We start from the raw sequence: 22,288 nt of genomic DNA, 5'->3' as shown, positions 1-22,288 counted from the left end.
AAAAATACATTACAAAAAAAAAGTGTCCTTCAAAACAAGTCAGTTTGTTCCCCGACTAGGCCAGGTGGATTCAAGCTTTTTCAGCAGGGACCCCATTTTTTACGGTAGAATCAGGGGACCCTATTATTTTCCCATTAATATCTTGCGACCTCACCACAAATCTAATGACAACCTTACACTCAACAAATAACCTTCAATTCAATGCAATTTGTCAAGGGAGCATTTTAAATCTGTACGCCTCCTTCTGTGTGTTGTGATGTTTTAGGTCACTTTGAGTGTTTCGTATCCCAGAATGTGCTGCGTTTAATTGATTTGCTTAAAAATAAAAACACAGAAAACAAGTTAAAGAAATCAAAAAGCAATGAAAAGGAGATCGTCAAATGAAGCTGGTTTTGTTTGTGGAGGTCAAGACTCTCTTATCAAAATGAAAATAAACCAAAATATATTTATTCAATACAATTGTATCTTTCAAATGATCTTTCTCCAAAAAGCTTTGGATATTGTCCCATAAAATATTTGCTACTGTTAATTTGTATTGTATTTTGGCGACCGCACTTCAGTGTCGCGACCCCGACTTTGAAGAATACTGCTCTAGACTAAATCATCCAAAAACTGACACGTAGTCAAGGCAACCATGAGTGACATTCATATTTAACAGTGGTGAGGGGTTTTGACAGACAGGTAGTTGTCAGCTAGAGACAGTAATACAGGTTCAGTTCCTCTTGTTTTGGTTCAACAGGAACAGAGAGTGGAAAAGGAAACACTCTGTCCACAAACTGTGGGAGATTTATGTAGTGATTCACGTGTGTGTGTGTGTGTGTGTGTGTGTGTGTGTGTGTGTGTGTGTGTGTGCGTGCCTTGGTGCTGGGCCTGTTTGTAGAACTAAGCAGCAGGCTGACCAAGGCCTTCAGGCCACCCTCAGACTCTGAACATCATGTGTGTGTGTGTGTGTGTGTGTGTGTGTGTGTGTGTGTGTGTGTGTGTGTGTGTGTGTGTGCCTTGGTGCTGGGCCTGTTTGTAGAACTAAGCAGCAGGCTGACCAAGGCCTTCAGGCCACCCTCAGACTCTGAACATCATGTGTGTGAATGACAGATGAAAGGACAAACAGCACCCCAAGGTGTGTGTGTTTGTGTACAGAATACACACACACACACTAGCTCACCTCTCATCTTTGTTCTGGCGGATGCATCCCTCGATGATTTCCTTCACTTCTGGTATGGCTACCTTGTCAAAGCTGGCCGGTTTGACTCCCTGTGGGGGCAGAAACACAGGAGAACATTAAATCAATGTGCCAGCTGAAGCATGAGGCCGACAGAGACCCCCACTTCACCTCATTATGGAGCAGGGGGGCGTCCAGTGGAAAGATCAAGGCCAAGGAATCAAGAGAGAGAAACAGCAACAAAGTGAGCGAGAGAGAAAAAGAGAGGAGGCCTCAGTTACAAAACTACTTCTGATCCAGTTAGCTTTCAATTCTGGTTGAGCGTAGCAGTGGGTCATTTTCCTTACGACAGGGACCATAAAAGGGTGTGTGTTGTGTGTTTTGTGGGCCCCAGTGAGCTCTAAACAGCCAGGGTAGCCAGCCGTGTTGATTTAACTCAGGGAGTGTGTGGTGTGGCAGGCATGAATCTCTAGCTGAGACAGACTTGGAAGTCTGTCACTGGCTCAGCCCAATGTAGCCCAAGTCTGGCTCGAGACGCTCCAGTAAACCTGGGCCCCAAGCATAACGGGATCAACATAGAAACATACGTGTGAACACAACATGTGAGCCCCATTAGCCGACCATACAAACATGTTTTACTGGACAGCATTGATCAAATCAGGAACAGCTGGGTGTCTTTCCCCTGAGATAAACATGTAAACAACCCGTCTCTCACAACTTGGTGACAAGTCTATTTTCAGACACCATTAGAACACACACCAATACTTTCAGACGCAGATGGAAGCAGCATCTATAGAAAATAGATGACCAGCTCATTTGATCGAAATCAGGCCAAATAAATACTGTATTTCCACCATTCAGCATTTTATCAGATGCACAATCTTTACCAAAAAGGTCCTGGTCAGGGAGGACAAATGGTTCTAAGAGAGTGTCTTGAAGCGCAGGACTTTAATAAAGTCCACATCAAGAGGATTTAGTTGTTGAGATGAATAAGTCCAGCCCAACATCAGGGCAGTGAGAATCAAGAGCAAGTCATCCTCCTGATACCAAGCTGATCAATATAACCTGAACCCAAGGCAAGTCATCCTCCTGATACCAAGCTGATCAATATAACCTGAACCCAAGGCAAGTCATCCTCCTGATACCAAGCTGATCCATATAACCTGAACCCAAGGCAAGTCATCCTCCTGATACCAAGCTGATCCATATAACCTGAACCCAAGGCAAGTCATCCTCCTGATACCAAGCTGATCCATATAACCTGAACCCAAGGCAAGTCATCCTCCTGATACCAAGCTGATCAATATAACCTGAACCCAAGGCAAGTCATCCTCCTGATACCAAGCTGATCCATATAACCTGAACCCAAGGCAAGTCATCCTCCTGATACCAAGCTGATCAATATAACCTGAACCCAAGGCAAGTCATCCTCCTGATACCAAGCTGATCAATATAACCTGAACCCAAGGCAAGTCATCCTCCTGATACCAAGCTGATCAATATAACCTGAACCCAAGGCAAGTCATCCTCCTGATACCAAGCTGATCCATATAACCTGAACCCAAGGCAAGTCATCCTCCTGATACCAAGCTGATCAATATAACCTGAACCCAAGGCAAGTCATCCCCTGATACCAAGCTGATCAATATAACCTGAACCCAAGGCAAGTCATCCTCCTGATACCAAGCTGATCAATATAACCTGAACCCAAGGCAAGTCATCCTCCTGATACCAAGCCGATCAATATAACCTGAACCCAAGGCAAGTCATCCTCCTGATACCAAGCTGATCAATATAACCTGAACCCAAGGCAAGTCATCCTCCTGATACCAAGCTGATCCATATAACCTGAACCCAAGGCAAGTCATCCTCCTGATACCAAGCTGATCAATATAACCTGAACCCAAGGCAAGTCATCCTCCTGATACCAAGCTGATCAATATAACCTGAACCCAAGGCAAGTCATCCCCTGATACCAAGCTGATCCATATAACCTGAACCCAAGGCAAGTCATCCTCCTGATACCAAGCTGATCCATATAACCTGAACCCAAGGCAAGTCATCCTCCTGATACCAAGCTGATCCATATAACCTGAACCCAAGGCAAGTCATCCTCCTGATACCAAGCTGATCAATATAACCTGAACCCAAGGCAAGTCATCCTCCTGATACCAAGCTGATCCATATAACCTGAACCCAAGGCAAGTCATCCTCCTGATACCAAGCTGATCAATATAACCTGAACCCAAGGCAAGTCATCCTCCTGATACCAAGCTGATCAATATAACCTGAACCCAAGGCAAGTCATCCTCCTGATACCAAGCTGATCCATATAACCTGAACCCAAGGCAAGTCATCCTCCTGATACCAAGCTGATCCATATAACCTGAACCCAAGGCAAGTCATCCCCTGATACCAAGCTGATCAATATAACCTGAACCCAAGGCAAGTCATCCCCTGATACCAAGCTGATCAATATAACCTGAACCCAAGGCAAGTCATCCTCCTGATACCAAGCTGATCAATATAACCTGAACCCAAGGCAAGTCATCCTCCTGATACCAAGCTGATCAATATAACCTGAACCCAAGGCAAGTCATCCTCCTGATACCAAGCTGATCAATATAACCTGAACCCAAGGCAAGTCATCCTCCTGATACCAAGCTGATCCATATAACCTGAACCCAAGGCAAGTCATCCTCCTGATACCAAGCTGATCAATATAACCTGAACCCAAGGCAAGTCATCCTCCTGATACCAAGCTGATCAATATAACCTGAACCCAAGGCAAGTCATCCCCTGATACCAAGCTGATCAATATAACCTGAACCCAAGGCAAGTCATCCCCTGATACCAAGCTGATCCATATAACCTGAACCCAAGGCAAGTCATCCTCCTGATACCAAGCTGATCAATATAACCTGAACCCAAGGCAAGTCATCCTCCTGATACCAAGCTGATCAATATAACCTGAACCCAAGGCAAGTCATCCCCTGATACCAAGCTGATCAATATAACCTGAACCCAAGGCAAGTCATCCCCCTGATACCAAGCTGATCAATATAACCTGAACCCAAGGCAAGTCATCCTCCTGATACCAAGCTGATCAATATAACCTGAACCCAAGGCAAGTCATCCTCCTGATACCAAGCTGATCAATATAACCTGAACCCAAGGCAAGTCATCCTCCTGATACCAAGCTGATCAATATAACCTGAACCCAAGGCAAGTCATCCCCTGATACCAAGCTGATCAATATAACCTGAACCCAAGGCAAGTCATCCTCCTGATACCAAGCTGATCAATATAACCTGAACCCAAGGCAAGTCATCCTCCTGATACCAAGCTGATCAATATAACCTGAACCCAAGGCAAGTCATCCTCCTGATACCAAGCTGATCAATATAACCTGAACCCAAGGCAAGTCATCCTCCTGATACCAAGCTGATCAATATAACCTGAACCCAAGGCAAGTCATCCTCCTGATACCAAGCTGATCAATATAACCTGAACCCAAGGCAAGTCATCCTCCTGATACCAAGCTGATCCATATAACCTGAACCCAAGGCAAGTCATCCTCCTGATACCAAGCTGATCAATATAACCTGAACCCAAGGCAAGTCATCCTCCTGATACCAAGCTGATCAATATAACCTGAACCCAAGGCAAGTCATCCTCCTGATACCAAGCTGATCAATATAACCTGAACCCAAGGCAAGTCATCCTCCTGATACCAAGCTGATCAATATAACCTGAACCCAAGGCAAGTCATCCTCCTGATACCAAGCTGATCAATATAACCTGAACCCAAGGCAAGTCATCCTCCTGATACCAAGCTGATCAATATAACCTGAACCCAAGGCAAGTCATCCTCCTGATACCAAGCTGATCAATATAACCTGAACCCAAGGCAAGTCATCCTCCTGATACCAAGCTGATCAATATAACCTGAACCCAAGGCAAGTCATCCTCCTGATACCAAGCTGATCAATATAACCTGAACCCAAGGCAAGTCATCCTCCTGATACCAAGCTGATCAATATAACCTGAACCCAAGGCAAGTCATCCTCCTGATACCAAGCTGATCAATATAACCTGAACCCAAGGCAAGTCATCCTCCTGATACCAAGCTGATCAATATAACCTGAACCCAAGGCAAGTCATCCTCCTGATACCAAGCTGATCCATATAACCTGAACCCAAGGCAAGTCATCCTCCTGATACCAAGCTGATCCATATAACCTGAACCCAAGGCAAGTCATCCTCCTGATACCAAGCTGATCAATATAACCTGAACCCAAGGCAAGTCATCCTCCTGATACCAAGCTGATCAATATAACCTGAACCCAAGGCAAGTCATCCTCCTGATACCAAGCTGATCCATATAACCTGAACCCAAGGCAAGTCATCCTCCTGATACCAAGCTGATCCATATAACCTGAACCCAAGGCAAGTCATCCTCCTGATACCAAGCTGATCAATATAACCTGAACCCAAGGCAAGTCATCCTCCTGATACCAAGCTGATCAATATAACCTGAACCCAAGGCAAGTCATCCTCCTGATACCAAGCTGATCAATATAACCTGAACCCAAGGCAAGTCATCCTCCTGATACCAAGCTGATCAATATAACCTGAACCCAAGGCAAGTCATCCTCCTGATACCAAGCTGATCAATATAACCTGAACCCAAGGCAAGTCATCCTCCTGATACCAAGCTGATCAATATAACCTGAACCCAAGGCAAGTCATCCTCCTGATACCAAGCTGATCAATATAACCTGAACCCAAGGCAAGTCATCCTCCTGATACCAAGCTGATCCATATAACCTGAACCCAAGGCAAGTCATCCTCCTGATACCAAGCTGATCAATATAACCTGAACCCAAGGCAAGTCATCCTCCTGATACCAAGCTGATCAATATAACCTGAACCCAAGGCAAGTCATCCTCCTGATACCAAGCTGATCAATATAACCTGAACCCAAGGCAAGTCATCCTCCTGATACCAAGCTGATCAATATAACCTGAACCCAAGGCAAGTCATCCTCCTGATACCAAGCTGATCCATATAACCTGAACCCAAGGCAAGTCATCCTCCTGATACCAAGCTGATCAATATAACCTGAACCCAAGGCAAGTCATCCTCCTGATACCAAGCTCATCAATATAACCTGAACCCAAGGCAAGTCATCCTCCTGATACCAAGCTGATCAATATAACCTGAACCCAAGGCAAGTCATCCTCCTGATACCAAGCTGATCAATATAACCTGAACCCAAGGCAAGTCATCCTCCTGATACCAAGCTGATCCATATAACCTGAACCCAAGGCAAGTCATCCTCCTGATACCAAGCTGATCAATATAACCTGAACCCAAGGCAAGTCATCCTCCTGATACCAAGCTGATCCATATAACCTGAACCCAAGGCAAGTCATCCTCCTGATACCAAGCTGATCAATATAACCTGAACCCAAGGCAAGTCATCCTCCTGATACCAAGCTGATCAATATAACCTGAACCCAAGGCAAGTCATCCTCCTGATACCAAGCTGATCAATATAACCTGAACCCAAGGCAAGTCATCCTCCTGATACCAAGCTGATCAATATAACCTGAACCCAAGGCAAGTCATCCTCCTGATACCAAGCTGATCCATATAACCTGAACCCAAGGCAAGTCATCCTCCTGATACCAAGCTGATCAATATAACCTGAACCCAAGGCAAGTCATCCTCCTGATACCAAGCTGATCCATATAACCTGAACCCAAGGCAAGTCATCCTCCTGATACCAAGCTGATCAATATAACCTGAACCCAAGGCAAGTCATCCTCCTGATACCAAGCTGATCAATATAACCTGAACCCAAGGCAAGTCATCCTCCTGATACCAAGCTGATCAATATAACCTGAACCCAGAAACATTGATGGGAATAGGAGCCAGGAACACAGACTCAAACACGGAAACGATTTTAAAAAATAACTCAACGAACCAAACCCTTCCTCTTACTACCTCAGTCTCTTCTCTGCAGAACCCCCCCCCACACACCCCCCCCATCAGAAAGTCTTATAAAAAGAAAACTGTCAAAACAGTAGAGAAGAAAAAGTTCCAGAGAAAGGTAGAGACAGAAAGAGAGAAAAAGAGATTGAGAAAGAGACTTACCGGGATGTGAGAGTGAGAGACAGGTCCAACAGACAGAGAGAGTTGGACTCACTAAACTGATGTAACCTGGTACATTGAGTTCTGCAGGCTCTGTCCTTTACAGTTCCCAACACAGTGGCTTCTCAGTCTTTACAAACCCCCCCTGTCCCTCCAATCTAGAACCTCTGTCCTTATATAACATCACACACACACACACCTCCTAGAGATTCCTGGGCCAAACAAAGTAAGGGATGACAGCGGAAGAGGTAATGGAATTAAGGAGGACCGGTATTCCAATAACAGGGTGATTAAAAAGGCCTCATTACGGGTGAAACTCTCACAGCGAATAGAGGTCCTTTAAGCTGGTTCCTTTCTGCCCCTCACAGAACAGCCAACAATGGAGAGAGAAATGAAAAGGTACATTTAAAATGTTTAACAAAGGACCAGAGGCAGAGGGAGGCTGGAGAGAGTTGATGTGAGGACGGTGTGGGTGGACTAGCTAGGTATGTGGGGGTGAATCCTGTCTTCCAATTAAGTCAAATGGTCACTTAGCCAATAGTGATTCGCCCCATTGTGTAAAGAGAAAAGGACTAATTATGATCTTTAAAAAGGTCCAACGCAGCAGTTTCTATCTCAATACCAAATCATTTCTGGGTAACAATTAAGTGCCTTAGGGTGACTTCAAACAAAGAAGCAAAAATATAGCCTCTTAGCAAAGAGACATTTCTAAAGCAAGAGAGGTTTGGAACGCTTTCTTATTGGTCTATTAACTCATTTACCGCATGGTGATGTCACCATGGAAGGCCAAAACTCCATCCCAACAAAACATGCAGAAATGTCAAAACAGCTGTTAATTTTCCAAACAGCTCTTACCCTAAAGGGGCATGATCATTATGTTCTAAATGTCACAGTATTACTCCAACCTAATGTTTTGACTGCACTTGGCCGTTGACTTGACTTTCCAGCTCTTTATAATTGCAGTGTTAACATCAGTTCTCAAAGCTGTGTGTTGCTTTTATAATTCAGAGTAGAATTCATATATAAACGTCCGTTTTTTAATTGCTCTTAAGAATCCGTCCATCCGGTCTGGCAGATTTATATAGTCCAGCTCTCCAGAAAACAAACGAAGGGATGAAAATACCCCGGACATTATATACAAATGACTGGACTGGGAGCAAGCAGCTGTGTACCAAATGGCACCCTATTTTCTAGATGAGCCCTGGTCAAATTGTAGTGCACTATTTAGGTATTAGGGTGGCGTTTGTGACGCAGCCAGTGGAACTGTCACTGATGGTAACAGTCTGAGGCAGGAGGCTGTAATAAGCGTCGTCTACAGAGCTGGGAGAACAGAGAGACAGGGGAGAGAGACGGGAGCATGCTGGGTCATTATATACCATCAGCGTCATCTAGACACTGTCTGGATTGTGTGTGTGTGTGTGTGTGTGTGTGTGTGTGTGTGTGTGTGTGTGTGTGTGTGTGTGTGTGTGTGTGTGTGTGAGTGAAAGTAACATGACAAGACATTATTTTCTTGGGTTGCAGCTCTACAGTCACCGACACAGTCTGTCTAAGAGTCAAAGAACTTCATTTTTAACTTCAGTACTTCACATGAAGCCAATTTCTAACCTGACATGATGTATCCACACAACTTTCCTAAGGCAAAATACTTCCAAGAAGTAATGTGATGGATCACTGAGTTGGAGTTACGGGATTGATTCCCAATTGGTCAACAGACCTCTCTTGGTTACTTCAGCACACATTGCTTCCTCTTAACCACATCCAAGGAAATGCCATCGGTTACACGTTAGTTCCCAGCAGCTAAAATCCATACCAATCTGATAGACGGTTAAAGTATTAATAGTCCTGTATTCCCATGACAAATCCCTACTCTGATCTCTGATCCCACAGGAGAATGGCATGCAGAGTCACAGTGACTGGGGGGGGGGGGGTCCAGAGAAGCTGCTCTGTCATTATCATAACACAGGATTTACGTCTCCCAGACAACCCTGTGTGGTGACCCCTAAAGTTGAGGTCACCCACCGCCGCAACCAGCCATGACGGTCAATAAGCACGGTGCAGGGTTCCTCACTGACTAGCCGTCTGTCTGTCCTGTACTTAAAAATCATTGGGATTTCCTAAAAAGCTTACTTTAGACTTACACTGATTACATGGAGTAATTTTGAGTACATAGGAGCTTGGTTTTGACCCGCAGGGCTATGTAAACATTATATCACAATGAAGAGATCTGTTAAAGAGAAGAAAAAAGACTGTCACATCTGTCTGCATGATGAGATCATCTCATGGCAGTAACACTCAGCTCAAAAACACATTGATTACAATTCCCATCCACCCAGCCACCCACCCGGCCATCCACCCACCCACCCGGCCATCCACCCACCCACCCGGCCATCCACCCATCCACCCACCCGGCCATCCACCCGGCCATCCACCCATCCACCCGGCCATCCACCCACCCGGCCATCCCTACAATTGTTTCTGGTTTCAGAGCTGTGTTGTGTCGTGTGATTGGATTTCAGCTGATTAAAACACCTCCAAGACTATAAGGAGGGATCAACGCTTTACAGATGAACTGGTGTAAAGGGGAGGGCAGCCCCCAAAACATAGTCCTGTCTCCCCTCAGAGAACGTCTTCCAGCCTTCCCCTGTCCACTAGAATGCCAAGCACTAGAGGAGGTGGCATCCTTTAGCTGCTGTCTACAACTCTCCACAGTCCCCTTTCCAACAGGCCATTATGGAAGCCATTCACAGCTAACATGAGGGCTGTGTCATTCCTCTCTCCTTCTCTCCCTCCCTGGGATTCTGTGGACCCTTGGGGGGGGGGTACAGGAGGAGGGGAGCCGGTACAGAGGAGGGGGGAGCCGGTACAGAGGAGGGAGGGAGGGGAGCCGGTACAGAGGAGGGAGGGGAGCCGGTACAGAGGAGGGGGGAGCCGGTACAGAGGAGGGGGAGCCGGTACAGAGGAGGGGGAGCGGTACAGAGGAGGGGGGAGCCGGTACAGAGGAGGGGGGAGCCGGTACAGAGGAGGGAGGGAGCCGGTACAGAGGAGGGAGGGAGCCGGTACAGAGGAGGGGGGAGCGGTACAGAGGAGGGGGGGAGCCGGTACAGAGCAGGAGGGAGCCGGTACAGAGGAGGGGGGAGCCGGTACAGAGGAGGGAGGGGAGCCGGTACAGAGGAGGGGGGAGCCGGTACAGAGCAGGAGGGAGCCGGTACAGAGGAGGGGGGAGCCGGTACAGAGGAGGGAGGGGAGCCGGTACAGAGGAGGGAGGGGAGCCGGTACAGAGGAGGGGGAGCCGGTACAGAGGAGGAGGGAGCCGGTACAGAGGAGGGAGGGGAGCCGGTACAGAGGAGGGGGGAGCCGGTACAGAGGAGGGGGGAGCCGGTACAGAGGAGGAGGGAGCCGGTACAGAGGAGGGGGGAGCGGTACAGAGGAGGGGGAGCCGGTACAGAGGAGGAGGGAGCCGGTACAGAGGAGGGGGGAGCCGGTACAGAGGAGGAGGGGAGCCGGTACAGAGGAGGGAGGGGAGCCGGTACAGAGGAGGGGGGGAGCCGGTACAGAGGAGGGAGGGGAGCCGGTACAGAGGAGGGGGAGCCGGTACAGAGGAGGAGGGAGCCGGTACAGAGGAGGGGGGAGCCGGTACAGAGGAGGGGGGGAGCGGTACAGAGGAGGAGGGAGCCGGTACAGAGGAGGGGGGAGCCGGTACAGAGGAGGAGGGAGCCGGTACAGAGGAGGGAGGGGAGCCGGTACAGAGGAGGGGGGAGCCGGTACAGAGGAGGGAGGGGGAGCCGGTACAGAGGAGGGAGGGAGCCGGTACAGAGGAGGGGGGGAGCCGGTACAGAGGAGGGAGGGAGGGGAGCCGGTACAGAGGAGGGAGGGAGGGGAGCCGGTACAGAGGAGGGGGGGAGCTGGTACAGAGGAGGAGGGAGCCGGTACAGAGGAGGGGGGAGCCGGTACAGAGGAGGGGGGAGCCGGTACAGAGGAGGAGGGAGCCGGTACAGAGGAGGGAGGGAGCCGGTACAGAGCAGGAGGGAGCCGGTACAGAGGAGGGGGAGCCGGTACAGAGGAGGGAGGGGAGCCGGTACAGAGGAGGAGGGAGCCGGTACAGAGGAGGGGGGAGCCGGTACAGAGGAGGGGGGGAGCGGTACAGAGGAGGAGGGAGCCGGTACAGAGGAGGGAGGGGAGCCGGTACAGAGGAGGGGGGGAGCCGGTACAGAGGAGGGGGGAGCCGGTACAGAGGAGGGGGGGAGCCGGTACAGAGGAGGGAGGGGGAGCCGGTACAGAGGAGGGGGGGAGCCGGTACAGAGGAGGAGGGAGCCGGTACAGAGGAGGGGGAGCGGTACAGAGGAGGAGGGAGCCGGTACAGAGGAGGAGGGGAGCCGGTACAGAGGAGGAGGGAGCCGGTACAGAGGAGGGGGGAGCCGGTACAGAGGAGGGAGGGGAGCCGGTACAGAGGAGGAGGGAGCCGGTACAGAGGAGGGGGAGGGGAGCCGGTACAGAGGAGGGGGAGGGGAGCCGGTACAGAGGAGGGGGGAGGGGAGCCGGTACAGAGGAGGGGGGAGGGGAGCCGGTACAGAGGAGGGGGAGGGGAGCCGGTACAGAGGAGGGGGAGGGGAGCCGGTACAGAGGAGGGGGGAGGGAGCCGGTACAGAGGAGGGGGGAGGGGAGCCGGTACAGAGGAGGGGAGGGGAGCCGGTACAGAGGAGGGGAGGGAGCCGGTACAGAGGAGGGAGGGGAGCCGGTACAGAGGAGGGGAGGGGAGCCGGTACAGAGGAGGGAGGGGAGCCGGTACAGAGGAGGGGGGAGCCGGTACAGAGGAGGGAGGGAGCCGGTACAGAGGAGGGGGGGGAGCCGGTACAGAGGAGGGAGGGGAGCCGGTACAGAGGAGGGAGGGGAGCCGGTACAGAGGAGGGAGGGGAGCGGTACAGAGGAGGGGGAGCCGGTACAGAGGAGGGGGGAGCCGGTACAGAGGAGGGGGAGGGGAGCCGGTACAGAGTTGGAGGGGAGCCGGTACAGAGGAGGAAGGGGGAGCCGGTACAGAGGAGGGGGGAGCCGGTACAGAGGAGGAGGGGAGCCGGTACAGAGGAGGAGGGGAGCCGGTACAGAGGAGGAGGGGAGCCGGTACAGAGGAGGGGGGGAGCCGGTACAGAGGAGGGGGGGAGCCGGTACAGAGGAGGGAGGGGAGCCGGTACAGAGGAGGGAGGGGAGCCGGTACAGAGGAGGGAGGGGAGCCGGTACAGAGGAGGAGGGGAGCCGGTACAGAGGAGGAGGGAGCCGGTACAGAGGAGGGAGGGAGGGGAGCCGGTACAGAGGAGGAGGGGAGCCGGTACAGAGGAGGGGGGAGCCGGTACAGAGGAGGGGGGAGCCGGTACAGAGGAGGGAGGGGAGCCGGTACAGAGGAGGGGGGAGCCGGTACAGAGGAGGGGGAGCCGGTACAGAGGAGGAGGGAGCCGGTACAGAGGAGGGAGGGGAGCCGGTACAGAGGAGGGAGGAGCCGAGGAGGGGAAGTCAGTGAGTGACAGTGGGAGATGGGGCCTGTCTGTGTGTTGAAGACATGACAGAGAGAGCCTTGCTGACACTGAGGACAACTGGAGGACTGAGTTTATGTTTTAGGTAAAAAGCTCAGTGACAGGAAATAACTTAGATTAACAACTCAGCCAGCCTTGAAGAAATGTGATTCGGAAGAGAACCTAACACAAAACCTCTATGGTATTTGGAGTATTTCAGGATTGCTCTTCCTGCAGAATGATTTCACCAGTGTGGGGGTTAGCCTACCTATACTGGCTTTATTGGTTGACTGAGGAATTCCTACACTTAAGGTCAGAAAAGGCTGTCTGGATGAATCACAGAACCGTCTGAGGAAGCATGGAATGCAGACAGGTTTGCCCTCTACTTCTCTCAGCACAGTAGACCCACCATCTCCCCTACTGGTGACCTTCACAGAACCCCTCACTGAGCCTCTGGGTTTGTCCCCTAGGGTGCCATGGGCCCTGGTGAAAAGTAGTGCACTACTGTATATAGGACATAGGGTGCAGTTTGGGACAGTCAGAAAGCCTTCCTCTTTTTCCATCTATAGCAGTAGCATCATGTGACCGTGGCCACGGCTCCATCTAAACCAGACAGAGCTCATGACTGCTTCTATTTTACCAGGCCGGAGAGGAGAGTAAACAACCCAATCTGAGGAGAGAGAAAATAGAAAATGAAAGGTCCTCAGTTAATAAGAGATGAGATAAAGAGATGTGGGGTGGCGGAGGCGGGGGAACCTAGGGGCGATTATACAGAGGAGAGGCAGTAAGCACAGGACTAGCCTGGTCCCAGATCTGTTTGTGTAGTCAGCACCAACAGATCTGGGAACAGGTTAGCACAGGAAGGCCATGCCTCGTCACACAGCCACTGATGATGAGGAGTAACAGCACTCAAATGTCCTCTCTGCACTCAGGAAGGCCTTCCTCATTCTCAGTGCTTGGTAATAGTAATACAATATGTTTACCAAATCAGCACACGGGCTAGACCAGCACATTAGGGGACCTATTGTAAACATCTCAATTACAACAAATAAAATGTGTGCTGTATGTGAATACAGGCCTGGATTCTGTAGTGGAGTGAAGCGCTTCGTTCCCTGGCAACCAGACTAGCAACAGTAAAAGTCAGATAACAGATCTACATCATTATTATCAGTTATTAATCACATTCAGAGTTTTGACAGTTGAACCCTTGTAAAAAACCTGACCATATCATAGCTAGACGCTCCTCCCAGTGTCAGAGTCCTAGTTCAACAGCTATGGCAGACATCTGAATGGTGGAAGTCATTGCCAAACTGCGGAGGCGAATGTTTCCCCAATCTCAACATGGTAAACGATATGCTGCTTACTGGGGTTGGCTGGGTGACTATAGGGAATGGAGAATACCTGGCGGTGGTGTTAAACTCTCTGCCCCCAGGGGGAGGTGGATGAGGACGTGGAGTCCTCCTCCCTAGTGATCAAACATGAGCTTTATGATCGACTGAGACCATAAAGAACAAACCACACAGACAGACAGGCCTAGTGTATGTGAGACTGACTGCAACCCAGAGGAATGAGAGACACAGAGAGATAGAACAAGAAAAAACTAGAGAGGGTGGAAAAGAGGAGAGGAAGAGAGGAACGGCAGGTAGAAGAAGACAGAATAACAGTAATTGGCAGTGACATCCAGAAGGGAAGAGGATGGAGGGGGGAGGGGCTGGACCAAGGCGTTTTAAGATGGAGGACACTTACGCTGGTGACTCGGCGGTAGATCTGTGCAGCGTTCTGGCACTCGGAGTAGGGGTACTCTGAGGTGGCCATCTCCAGCATGCACATCCCAAAGGCATACACATCCACTGACTCGTCATACTTCTCCTCATACATCTCAGGGGCCATGAACTCTGGGGTACCTTGAAACGGATCAAAACGGAACGGGTTCAGAACTCTCTGTGCCTCACACTGCTGTGTCTCCTCCGGCCCAACTCACCCAGGAGGGCCAGAGGGGAGAGGAGGAAAAGAACGAAGCCACGGGACAGGCCGCCGACGTACCCCCTGCGAGGAGAGAGAGAAGAGAGAGCGGAGAGGGGGAATGGTGGGAGCAAAATAAAGAAAGAAAATAAATAAAAAAGAGAAGGGGGAAGCTGGCTTCAGTTTAGTCGGAATTGAAACAAGCACAAGTTTTTCTCTGTAAGGCCTTTTATTGGGGCTGAGAGAGAGAAGGGGGACAGGTGCACAGAACATGCTGATTGGCCCTTGTGCTGATACTTTATAATCAAGCAATTGGGAGCAGTCTGGTCAGAGAAGACTCAAACAGGAGAGGGGTTGAGAGGACGACAGGTTGTTAGCCAGACAGACAGGTAAATGTAAGGTCAATCCCCTCCCCATTCAGACTGATTGGATAGCTTTGTAACAGGTGAGTCTGAAATAGCCAATCGAGGGCCTTTATTACTACATTTGTCCTACTGGTGCGGTTATCAACGTAGCTATGGAACTAACTTGTATCAAAACCTCACATTCCACAGAGAAACAGGACACGTCTTAGTGTCACGTACCTGTTAGTTGACCTGTTGGAAGCAAAGGTTAGAGTAGGTTGGTTAGGACTGAGATAAGCCTATCCCATAGCTAGTGACTGAACTAAACAGCTCTGTTCCGTGCACCTTGTGACACTGGTATGAAGCAAAGGTCTTACACAGAAGAACTAGTATTTAGAATTTGGGAAATGTTTATTTAATGTTTATTTTCACTTACCAGAACCACTTACTGTGACTGCAGTACATATGATATTATTATCCAGTACTGCAGAATGAGGGAGAGCCTACATGTTTTAAATACTCAAGAGCATAGATAGACAAAAAAGAAAACAGGTTGATTAAGGGGAAAAAGCTAGATGAGCAGATAGAGATGGCCGTATCAGGTGATCTTAACACGCTGAGGGGGAGAACACAAAACCCAGGAGGAAAACGTTTTAGAGAGAGAGATATTACAAATGGCCCCCTATTCCCTACACAGAGCCCTATGGGAGCCCTATGGGCCCTGTTCAAAAGTAGTGCACTATATAGTGAACAGGGGGCCATTTCAGGCACATTCATCATCATTGACAGCATGTGTATCTTAGACTTTAAATCAGTCTTAAAGTAAACAAACCACAGGTCTCCACCCAAACCCAAAGAGAAAATATGTTTTTTACCCACAAAAGAGGAAAACTCCACATTTATTGTCAACATTTGTGTGATTTCACGATGTGGCTAAAGACCTGCTGTCATTAGGGCAATTTACAAGCTCCAACACACCACAGTTTATGGAAAGTTAGAGTGCTTTCACCTGCTTAATATGAATTTCAATGAGCTTTTTCTGGTGTAACTGATAGTTTTCAGATGGGGAAGAGAGACCAAAAGGTGTTTTCCCCTTGTTAAAACAGGGAACTGGCTGGCGCGGGTGGCTCCCCAGTTTCACCCCGAGACCAGTCAAACACAACCAGCCCTGGAGGAAACTGGAGGCCCACGGAGTACTGCGGTCAGGGAGAGCCAGGCGCTGAAAACCTGTGGTCGGCTCACGACAAACAGTGGTTGGAATCTTAAACACTTTTAAAAAACAAGTCAGGAGTGAATTTAAAATATATTTGACTTTTATCCAGTCCTTCCAACCCCGCCCTAACCCGTCCACCCGAAACCCTCACATTCCATTCCAGAAGGTGTCAATTTAAAACCGAATATATATATTGTTAATATATTTTAAATTCAACCAACTGTGGGGAGGTCGAAAGGGACGGGGGAAGGGATCTGGCTTTGACACGGGTATTGGAGTGGAAGGTGAAAGGTCAAAAGGTCAGTAAATCAGCCTATGGGGTCGTACCTATGACACTCTTGGCGAAGGAGGCCCGTTTGAGCGTAGCCAATCCCAGGTCTCCTATCTTGACGGAGCCAGTGGGGCCGGTGATGAAGATGTTGTCACACTTCAGGTCCCTGTGAATGATGGGAGGGGCCCGGGTGTGGAGGAAGTGGAGCCCCTTCAGGATCTGACGACACCAGCTACGCAGAACCTTGATCTTCATCACCTTGAACCGCTTCAGATACCTAGAACACAATAACAACAAACCGTGATGAGACGGTGGGACGTTTCTAACCAGTGTTGTTTTGATATAGCTGATGAACCATTATCTTCAGCACCTTGAACCTCTTCAGATACTGTACCTACAACACATTTTAAATATTCATTTAGCCAGTAAAAGTTGTCATTATAAATGCGTGGTAAAGCGTTGAGAACAAATGAGCTTTTACAATAACAAAACAAGCAGTGGTGAGATGAGGTGTAACACATTTCTATCAAGAGTTGTTTAGATATAGGTGATTAATGATTATCAAAGTAACCCATCACTGATGATGAGTGATCACTGGTTTCATGTACAGCAACAGTCAAAAGTTTGGACACACTTACTCATTCAAGGGTTTTTCTTTATTTTTACTAATTTCTACATTGTAGAATAAGAAAGATATCAAAACTATGAAATAAAATATATGGAATCATGTAGTAACCAAAAAAGTATTACACAAATCAAAAAACATTTTATATTTGAGATTCTTCAAGGTAGCCAGCCTTCGCATTCTCTCAACCACAAAGACACAGCGGTTGGAACCAAAAATCTCAAATTCGGACTCAAACCAAAGGACTTTAGTAGTGATTTCTTTGCAGCAATTCGACCATGAAGGCCTGATTTACGCAGTCTCCTGCTTCCTGTGAAGCAATTATTTGGGCTGCAATTTCTGAGGTTGGTAACTCTAATGAACTTATCCTCTGCAGCCGAGGTAACTCTGGGTCTTCCTGTGGCGGTCCTCATGAGAGACAGTTTCATCATAGCGCTTGATGGTTTTTACGACTGCACTTGAAGAAACTTTGAAAGTTCTTGAGATTTTCCAGATTGACTGACCTTCCAGGACATTTCTGGGGGTAATGGCCCTAGCCCTCACCCTCCGATCCAACAGGTCCCAGACGTGCTCAATGGGATTGAGATCCGGGCTCTTCGCTGGCCATGGCAGAACACTGACATTCCTGTCTTGCAGGAAATGACAAACAGAACGAGCAGTATGGCTGGTGGCATTGTCATGCTGGAGGGTCATGTCAGGATGAGCCTGCAGGAAGGGTACCACATGAGGGAGGAGGTCTTCCTTGTAACGCACAGCGTTGAGATTGCCTGCAATGATAACAAGCTCAGTCCGATGATGCTCTGACACACCGCCCCAGACCATGACGGACCCTCCACCTCCAAATCGATCCCGCTCCAGAGTACAGGCCTCGGTGTAACGCTCATTCTTTCGACGATAAACTCCAATCCGACTATCACCCCTGGTGAGACAAAACTGCGACTCATCAGTGAAGAGCACTTTTTACCAGTCCTCTCTGGTCCAGCGAAGGTGGGTTTGTGCCCGTTGATGCCTGGTGAGGACCTGCCTTACAACAGGCCTACAAGCCCTCAATCCAGCCTCTCTCAGCCTATTGAGGACAGTCTGAGCACTGATGGAGGGATTGTGCGTTCCCGGTGTAACTCAGGCAGTTGTTGTTGCCATCCTGTACCTGTCCCGCAGCTGTGATGTTCGGATGTACCGATCCTGTGCAGGTGTTGTTACACGTGGTCTGCCACTGTGAGGACGATTAGCTGTCCGTCCTGTCTCCCTGTAGCGCTGTCTTAGGCATCTGACAGTACGGACATTGCAATTTATTGCCCTGGCCACATCTGCAGTCTTCATGCCTCCTTGCAGCATGCCTAAGGCATGTTCACACACATGAGCAGGGACCCTGGGCATCTTTCTTTTGGTGTTTTTCCCAGAGTCAGTAGAAAGGCCTCTTTAGTGTCCTAAGTTTTAATAACTGTGACCTTAATTGCCTACCGTCTGTAAGCTGTTAGTGTCTTAGCGACCGTTCCACAGGTGCATGTTCATTAATTGTTTATGGTTCATTGAACAAGCATGGGAAACAGTGTTTAAACCCTTTACAATGAAGAGCTGTGAAGTTATTTGGATTTTTACAAATTATCTTTGAAAGACAGGGTATTGAAAAATTTGCGTTTTTTGTTGTTGCTGAGATATAGATATATATATATATATATATATATAAATATCTATCTAAATAACACATACATAATATAACATACATATAACACATACATAATATAACATACATAATATTTTCCACATACTTTATACTATATCTGGTTTTAGTTGTTTAATTTTACACTGAAAACGTCCATCCAGAAATGTATTTCTAAAAACCCTGTTTGGACTTAGCAGGTCCGAACAAACACTTAGGCGGCCCGCCCAAGGATTTAAATGGCAGACAAATCCCTGGTGTGTATAAGTGCACCAGTGTTTAGACTACATGTGTGTATCTGGATCAGTACCCTGAGTGTTACAGTGCCTGACCTCGGTGTCTTGTCTTTCGGCACTGGGCTCAGGCTCCCATGTTGAACCCCCCATGGCTGTGTGGGTGTTGATGATAACCACGTGGACCAGACCACCAGACCAGGCTGGCACCAGATCAACCAGCCTGCCACCCTACCCAGCCATGTGCCAGGCTCTCTGGCACTGGTCCTCCTGAGAGTATGGCACAGCTCCTGGTACAGTAGTGTGACTAACAGCCAGGCAGGCCCAGACAGGGGACTTAGTTGTTTGTGTCTCCCTGGTCTTGGCCCAGGCCTGTACGGCTGCTAGGAGAGAGGGCTGTATTAAAGATGCTGCCAACGAAACCAAGTCCTGGGGCAATATACTGTACCACATGGAGACGAACATCCACACAATCCTCACATGGGACTTTTCCTTCCATCAGTTCATCTTTTTCTTCCATCAGCTTTAAAGATTGTTTCTGTTTTTCCACACATTTAATTCATACCCATATACAAGTCTTACTTCCATAACAGAGACAGTCTTACAGGAAGTGGATAATCTAGGCCATGACAATATTACAAGCAGTGGATAATGTAGGCCATGAGTGTTACAGGAAGTGGATAATCTAGGCCGTGACAGTGTTACAGGAAGTGGATAATCTAGGCCGTGACAGTGTTACAGGAAGTGGATAATCTAGGCCGTGACAGTGTTACAGGAAGTGGATAATCTAGGCCGTGACGGTGTTACAGTAAGTGGATAATCTAGGCCGTGACAGTGTTACAGGAAGTGGATAATCTAGGCCGTGACGGTGTTACAGGAAGTGGATAATCTAGGCCGTGACAGTGTTACAGGAAGTGGATAATCTAGGCCGTGACGGTGTTACAGGAAGTGGATAATCTAGGCCGTGACAGTGTTACAGGAAGTGGATAATCTAGGCTGTGACAGTGTTACAGGAAGTTGATAATCTAGGCCGTGACAGTGTTACAGGAAGTGGATAATCTAGGCCGTGACAGTGTTACAGGAAGTGGATAATCTAGGCCGTGACAGTGTTACAGGAAGTGGATAATCTAGGCCGTGACAGTGTTACAGGAAGTGGATAATCTAGGCCGTGACAGTGTTACAGGAAGTGGATAATCTAGGCCGTGACGGTGTTACAGGAAGTGGATAATCTAGGCCGTGACAGTGTTACAGGAAGTGGATAATCTAGGCCGTGACAGTGTTACAGGAAGTGGATAATCTAGGCCGTGACAGTGTTACAGGAAGTGGATAATCTAGGCCGTGACGGTGTTACAGGAAGTGGATAATCTAGGCCGTGACAGTGTTACCGTCCCCGTAGTGAAGGTACAGTAGTTTGGGACACAGCACACTGACTCTTCCACAGGAGGGAGCTGCTGGTCTGGTCCAGAGTCCTGAGCTGCACTGTCTGTCCTGTTGTGGGCCCAGACAGACTAGCACCACATGGTCAGTACAGGTACCACACCACAGCAGATTGGACAGGCAGCCACACTGACACCCTCTCTTTGTCTTTGAATGCCTGTCTGTCGCTCTCTCTTGTTCTCTCTCCCTCTCCATCTTTACTGTCTGTCTCACTCTCTCCCCTCCCCCTCACTTTGTCTGTCTCTCTCACTCTACCTCAGTCTCCCCCCCTCCCCCTCACTTTGTCTGTCTGTCTGTCTGTCTGTCTGTCTGTCTGTCTGTCTGTCTGTCTCTCTCGCTCTACCTCAGTCTCCCTCCCCCTCTCTATCAAGAATGTGAGGAATCTGCAGCAGAAGCAGCTGGCAGGTGGGCAGCTCTCCCAGCTCTACCACAATGCATCAGTCCCATGGAAGGTGGGGTGGTGGGCGGCACGCAGTCCATTGCCCATTTCTACTGTAGCTGTCTGCTCTACATTCAGGTGTTATTGTTACCACAAATAACACTGGGCCAGACCCAACCCTGACTGGCCTGCTGCCCCCCTGTCCTGTCCGCTTCTGTTCTCTCTACATTGTCAGGGGTTTTGTCATGTGTGTCTGTGTCTGTCTCTAGTGTGCCAGAGTGAGTGTAGACTAGCTAGCAGCAGGGAGGTAGGGAGATGGACATGCGTCCTGGGCATGGTGAGACAACAACAGCATCCTGTTAAGAGGTACCACTCTGATCTCAGGGCTCACACACAGCTGTGAAGTGCTTATTATGGAACACTCAGAAAGCCCTATTTGACTAGCAGATGTGCCTACGCATAATATGAAGGTTATGGAACAAGGAAAAGGTTTAGTAGAAGGACAAATAACACTAAGACATTTCCTTTGACATTTCCATATCTCCGTTGGTGGCAGAGAACAACAGTAGGGAGGATGAGACGGCAGAGGTTGACGACTGGAGAGGTAGACGTTCACCAAAATGTTTAGTGTGTGTGTGTATAAAAGCGTACGAGCTTGTCAGTACTACTCACGTTTTGAGGGTGCCTGATGTCATAAGCTCTGTGACCAGCACGATGCACTTGGAGTTCTTTCCTTTGGAGGGAGACTCCCAGGAGTCGTAGAAGCGTACAATGTTATGGTGCTGCAGACCCTTCAACATCTCAGCCTCCTCCTTGAACCTCTGACGCTCCGTCTTAGACAGCTTACGATCCTGTAGGAGAGAGCAGAAGAAACATTCCAGTTACAGTTGTCTTGACACATAATGCTTTACAATAACCCAGCCTAAAGTATACGACAGGACCCAATCAATCAATAAACCAATCGCTCAATCAATCAAGTGTTCATAAAGTCCTTTTTACATCAGCAGTTGTCACAAAGACAGTGTTTCACAGTAACCCTGCCTAGTCAAGCCATGAAGCACACAGGAAGAACTGAGAAAACAAAAACAGACTAGCTAGCGAACCCACATACTTCTCAGTTGTCCTATTTTAACAGCCTGGGTCCCTCTAACTTAATGGGAATACCAGTTCAGTGCTGGCCTGCACCATAAACCATATATACATCGGACATTGCGGTCAGGGAAACACTAACAAACATTGTTGTACATTTAAAAAGGGTGAGTTTGAGGGGTTTGACTTGGTTCATGGAGATTCCATGTTTGTGGTTTAGAAATATTTTAGTGGCTGAGAGGGTTGGTGCTGTTAA

General features: G+C 48.7%; 1 protein-coding gene across 1 annotated transcript in view; it reads right to left on the bottom strand.

Moving 5' to 3' along the window:
* Nucleotides 1–22,288, bottom strand: part of LOC106591178 (serine/threonine-protein kinase WNK1) — a 161,058-nt gene that overhangs the window by 60,157 nt on the left and 78,613 nt on the right. Inside the window, exons 2-5 of the mRNA XM_045722536.1 lie at nucleotides 21,616–21,794; nucleotides 16,666–16,886; nucleotides 14,566–14,723; nucleotides 1,163–1,251 (exon numbers count right to left, since the gene is read on the bottom strand). Of these exons, the coding sequence (XP_045578492.1) occupies nucleotides 1,163–1,251; nucleotides 14,566–14,723; nucleotides 16,666–16,886; nucleotides 21,616–21,794 (647 nt within the window). The remainder of the gene's footprint in view (nucleotides 1–1,162; nucleotides 1,252–14,565; nucleotides 14,724–16,665; nucleotides 16,887–21,615; nucleotides 21,795–22,288) is intronic.

This window comes from Salmo salar, chromosome ssa07 (assembly GCF_905237065.1).
Source record: "Salmo salar chromosome ssa07, Ssal_v3.1, whole genome shotgun sequence".
Lineage (NCBI taxonomy): Eukaryota > Metazoa > Chordata > Actinopteri > Salmoniformes > Salmonidae > Salmo > Salmo salar.
The sequence above is the reverse complement of the archived record's forward strand: the minus strand, read 5'-3'. Positions and strand labels throughout refer to the sequence as shown.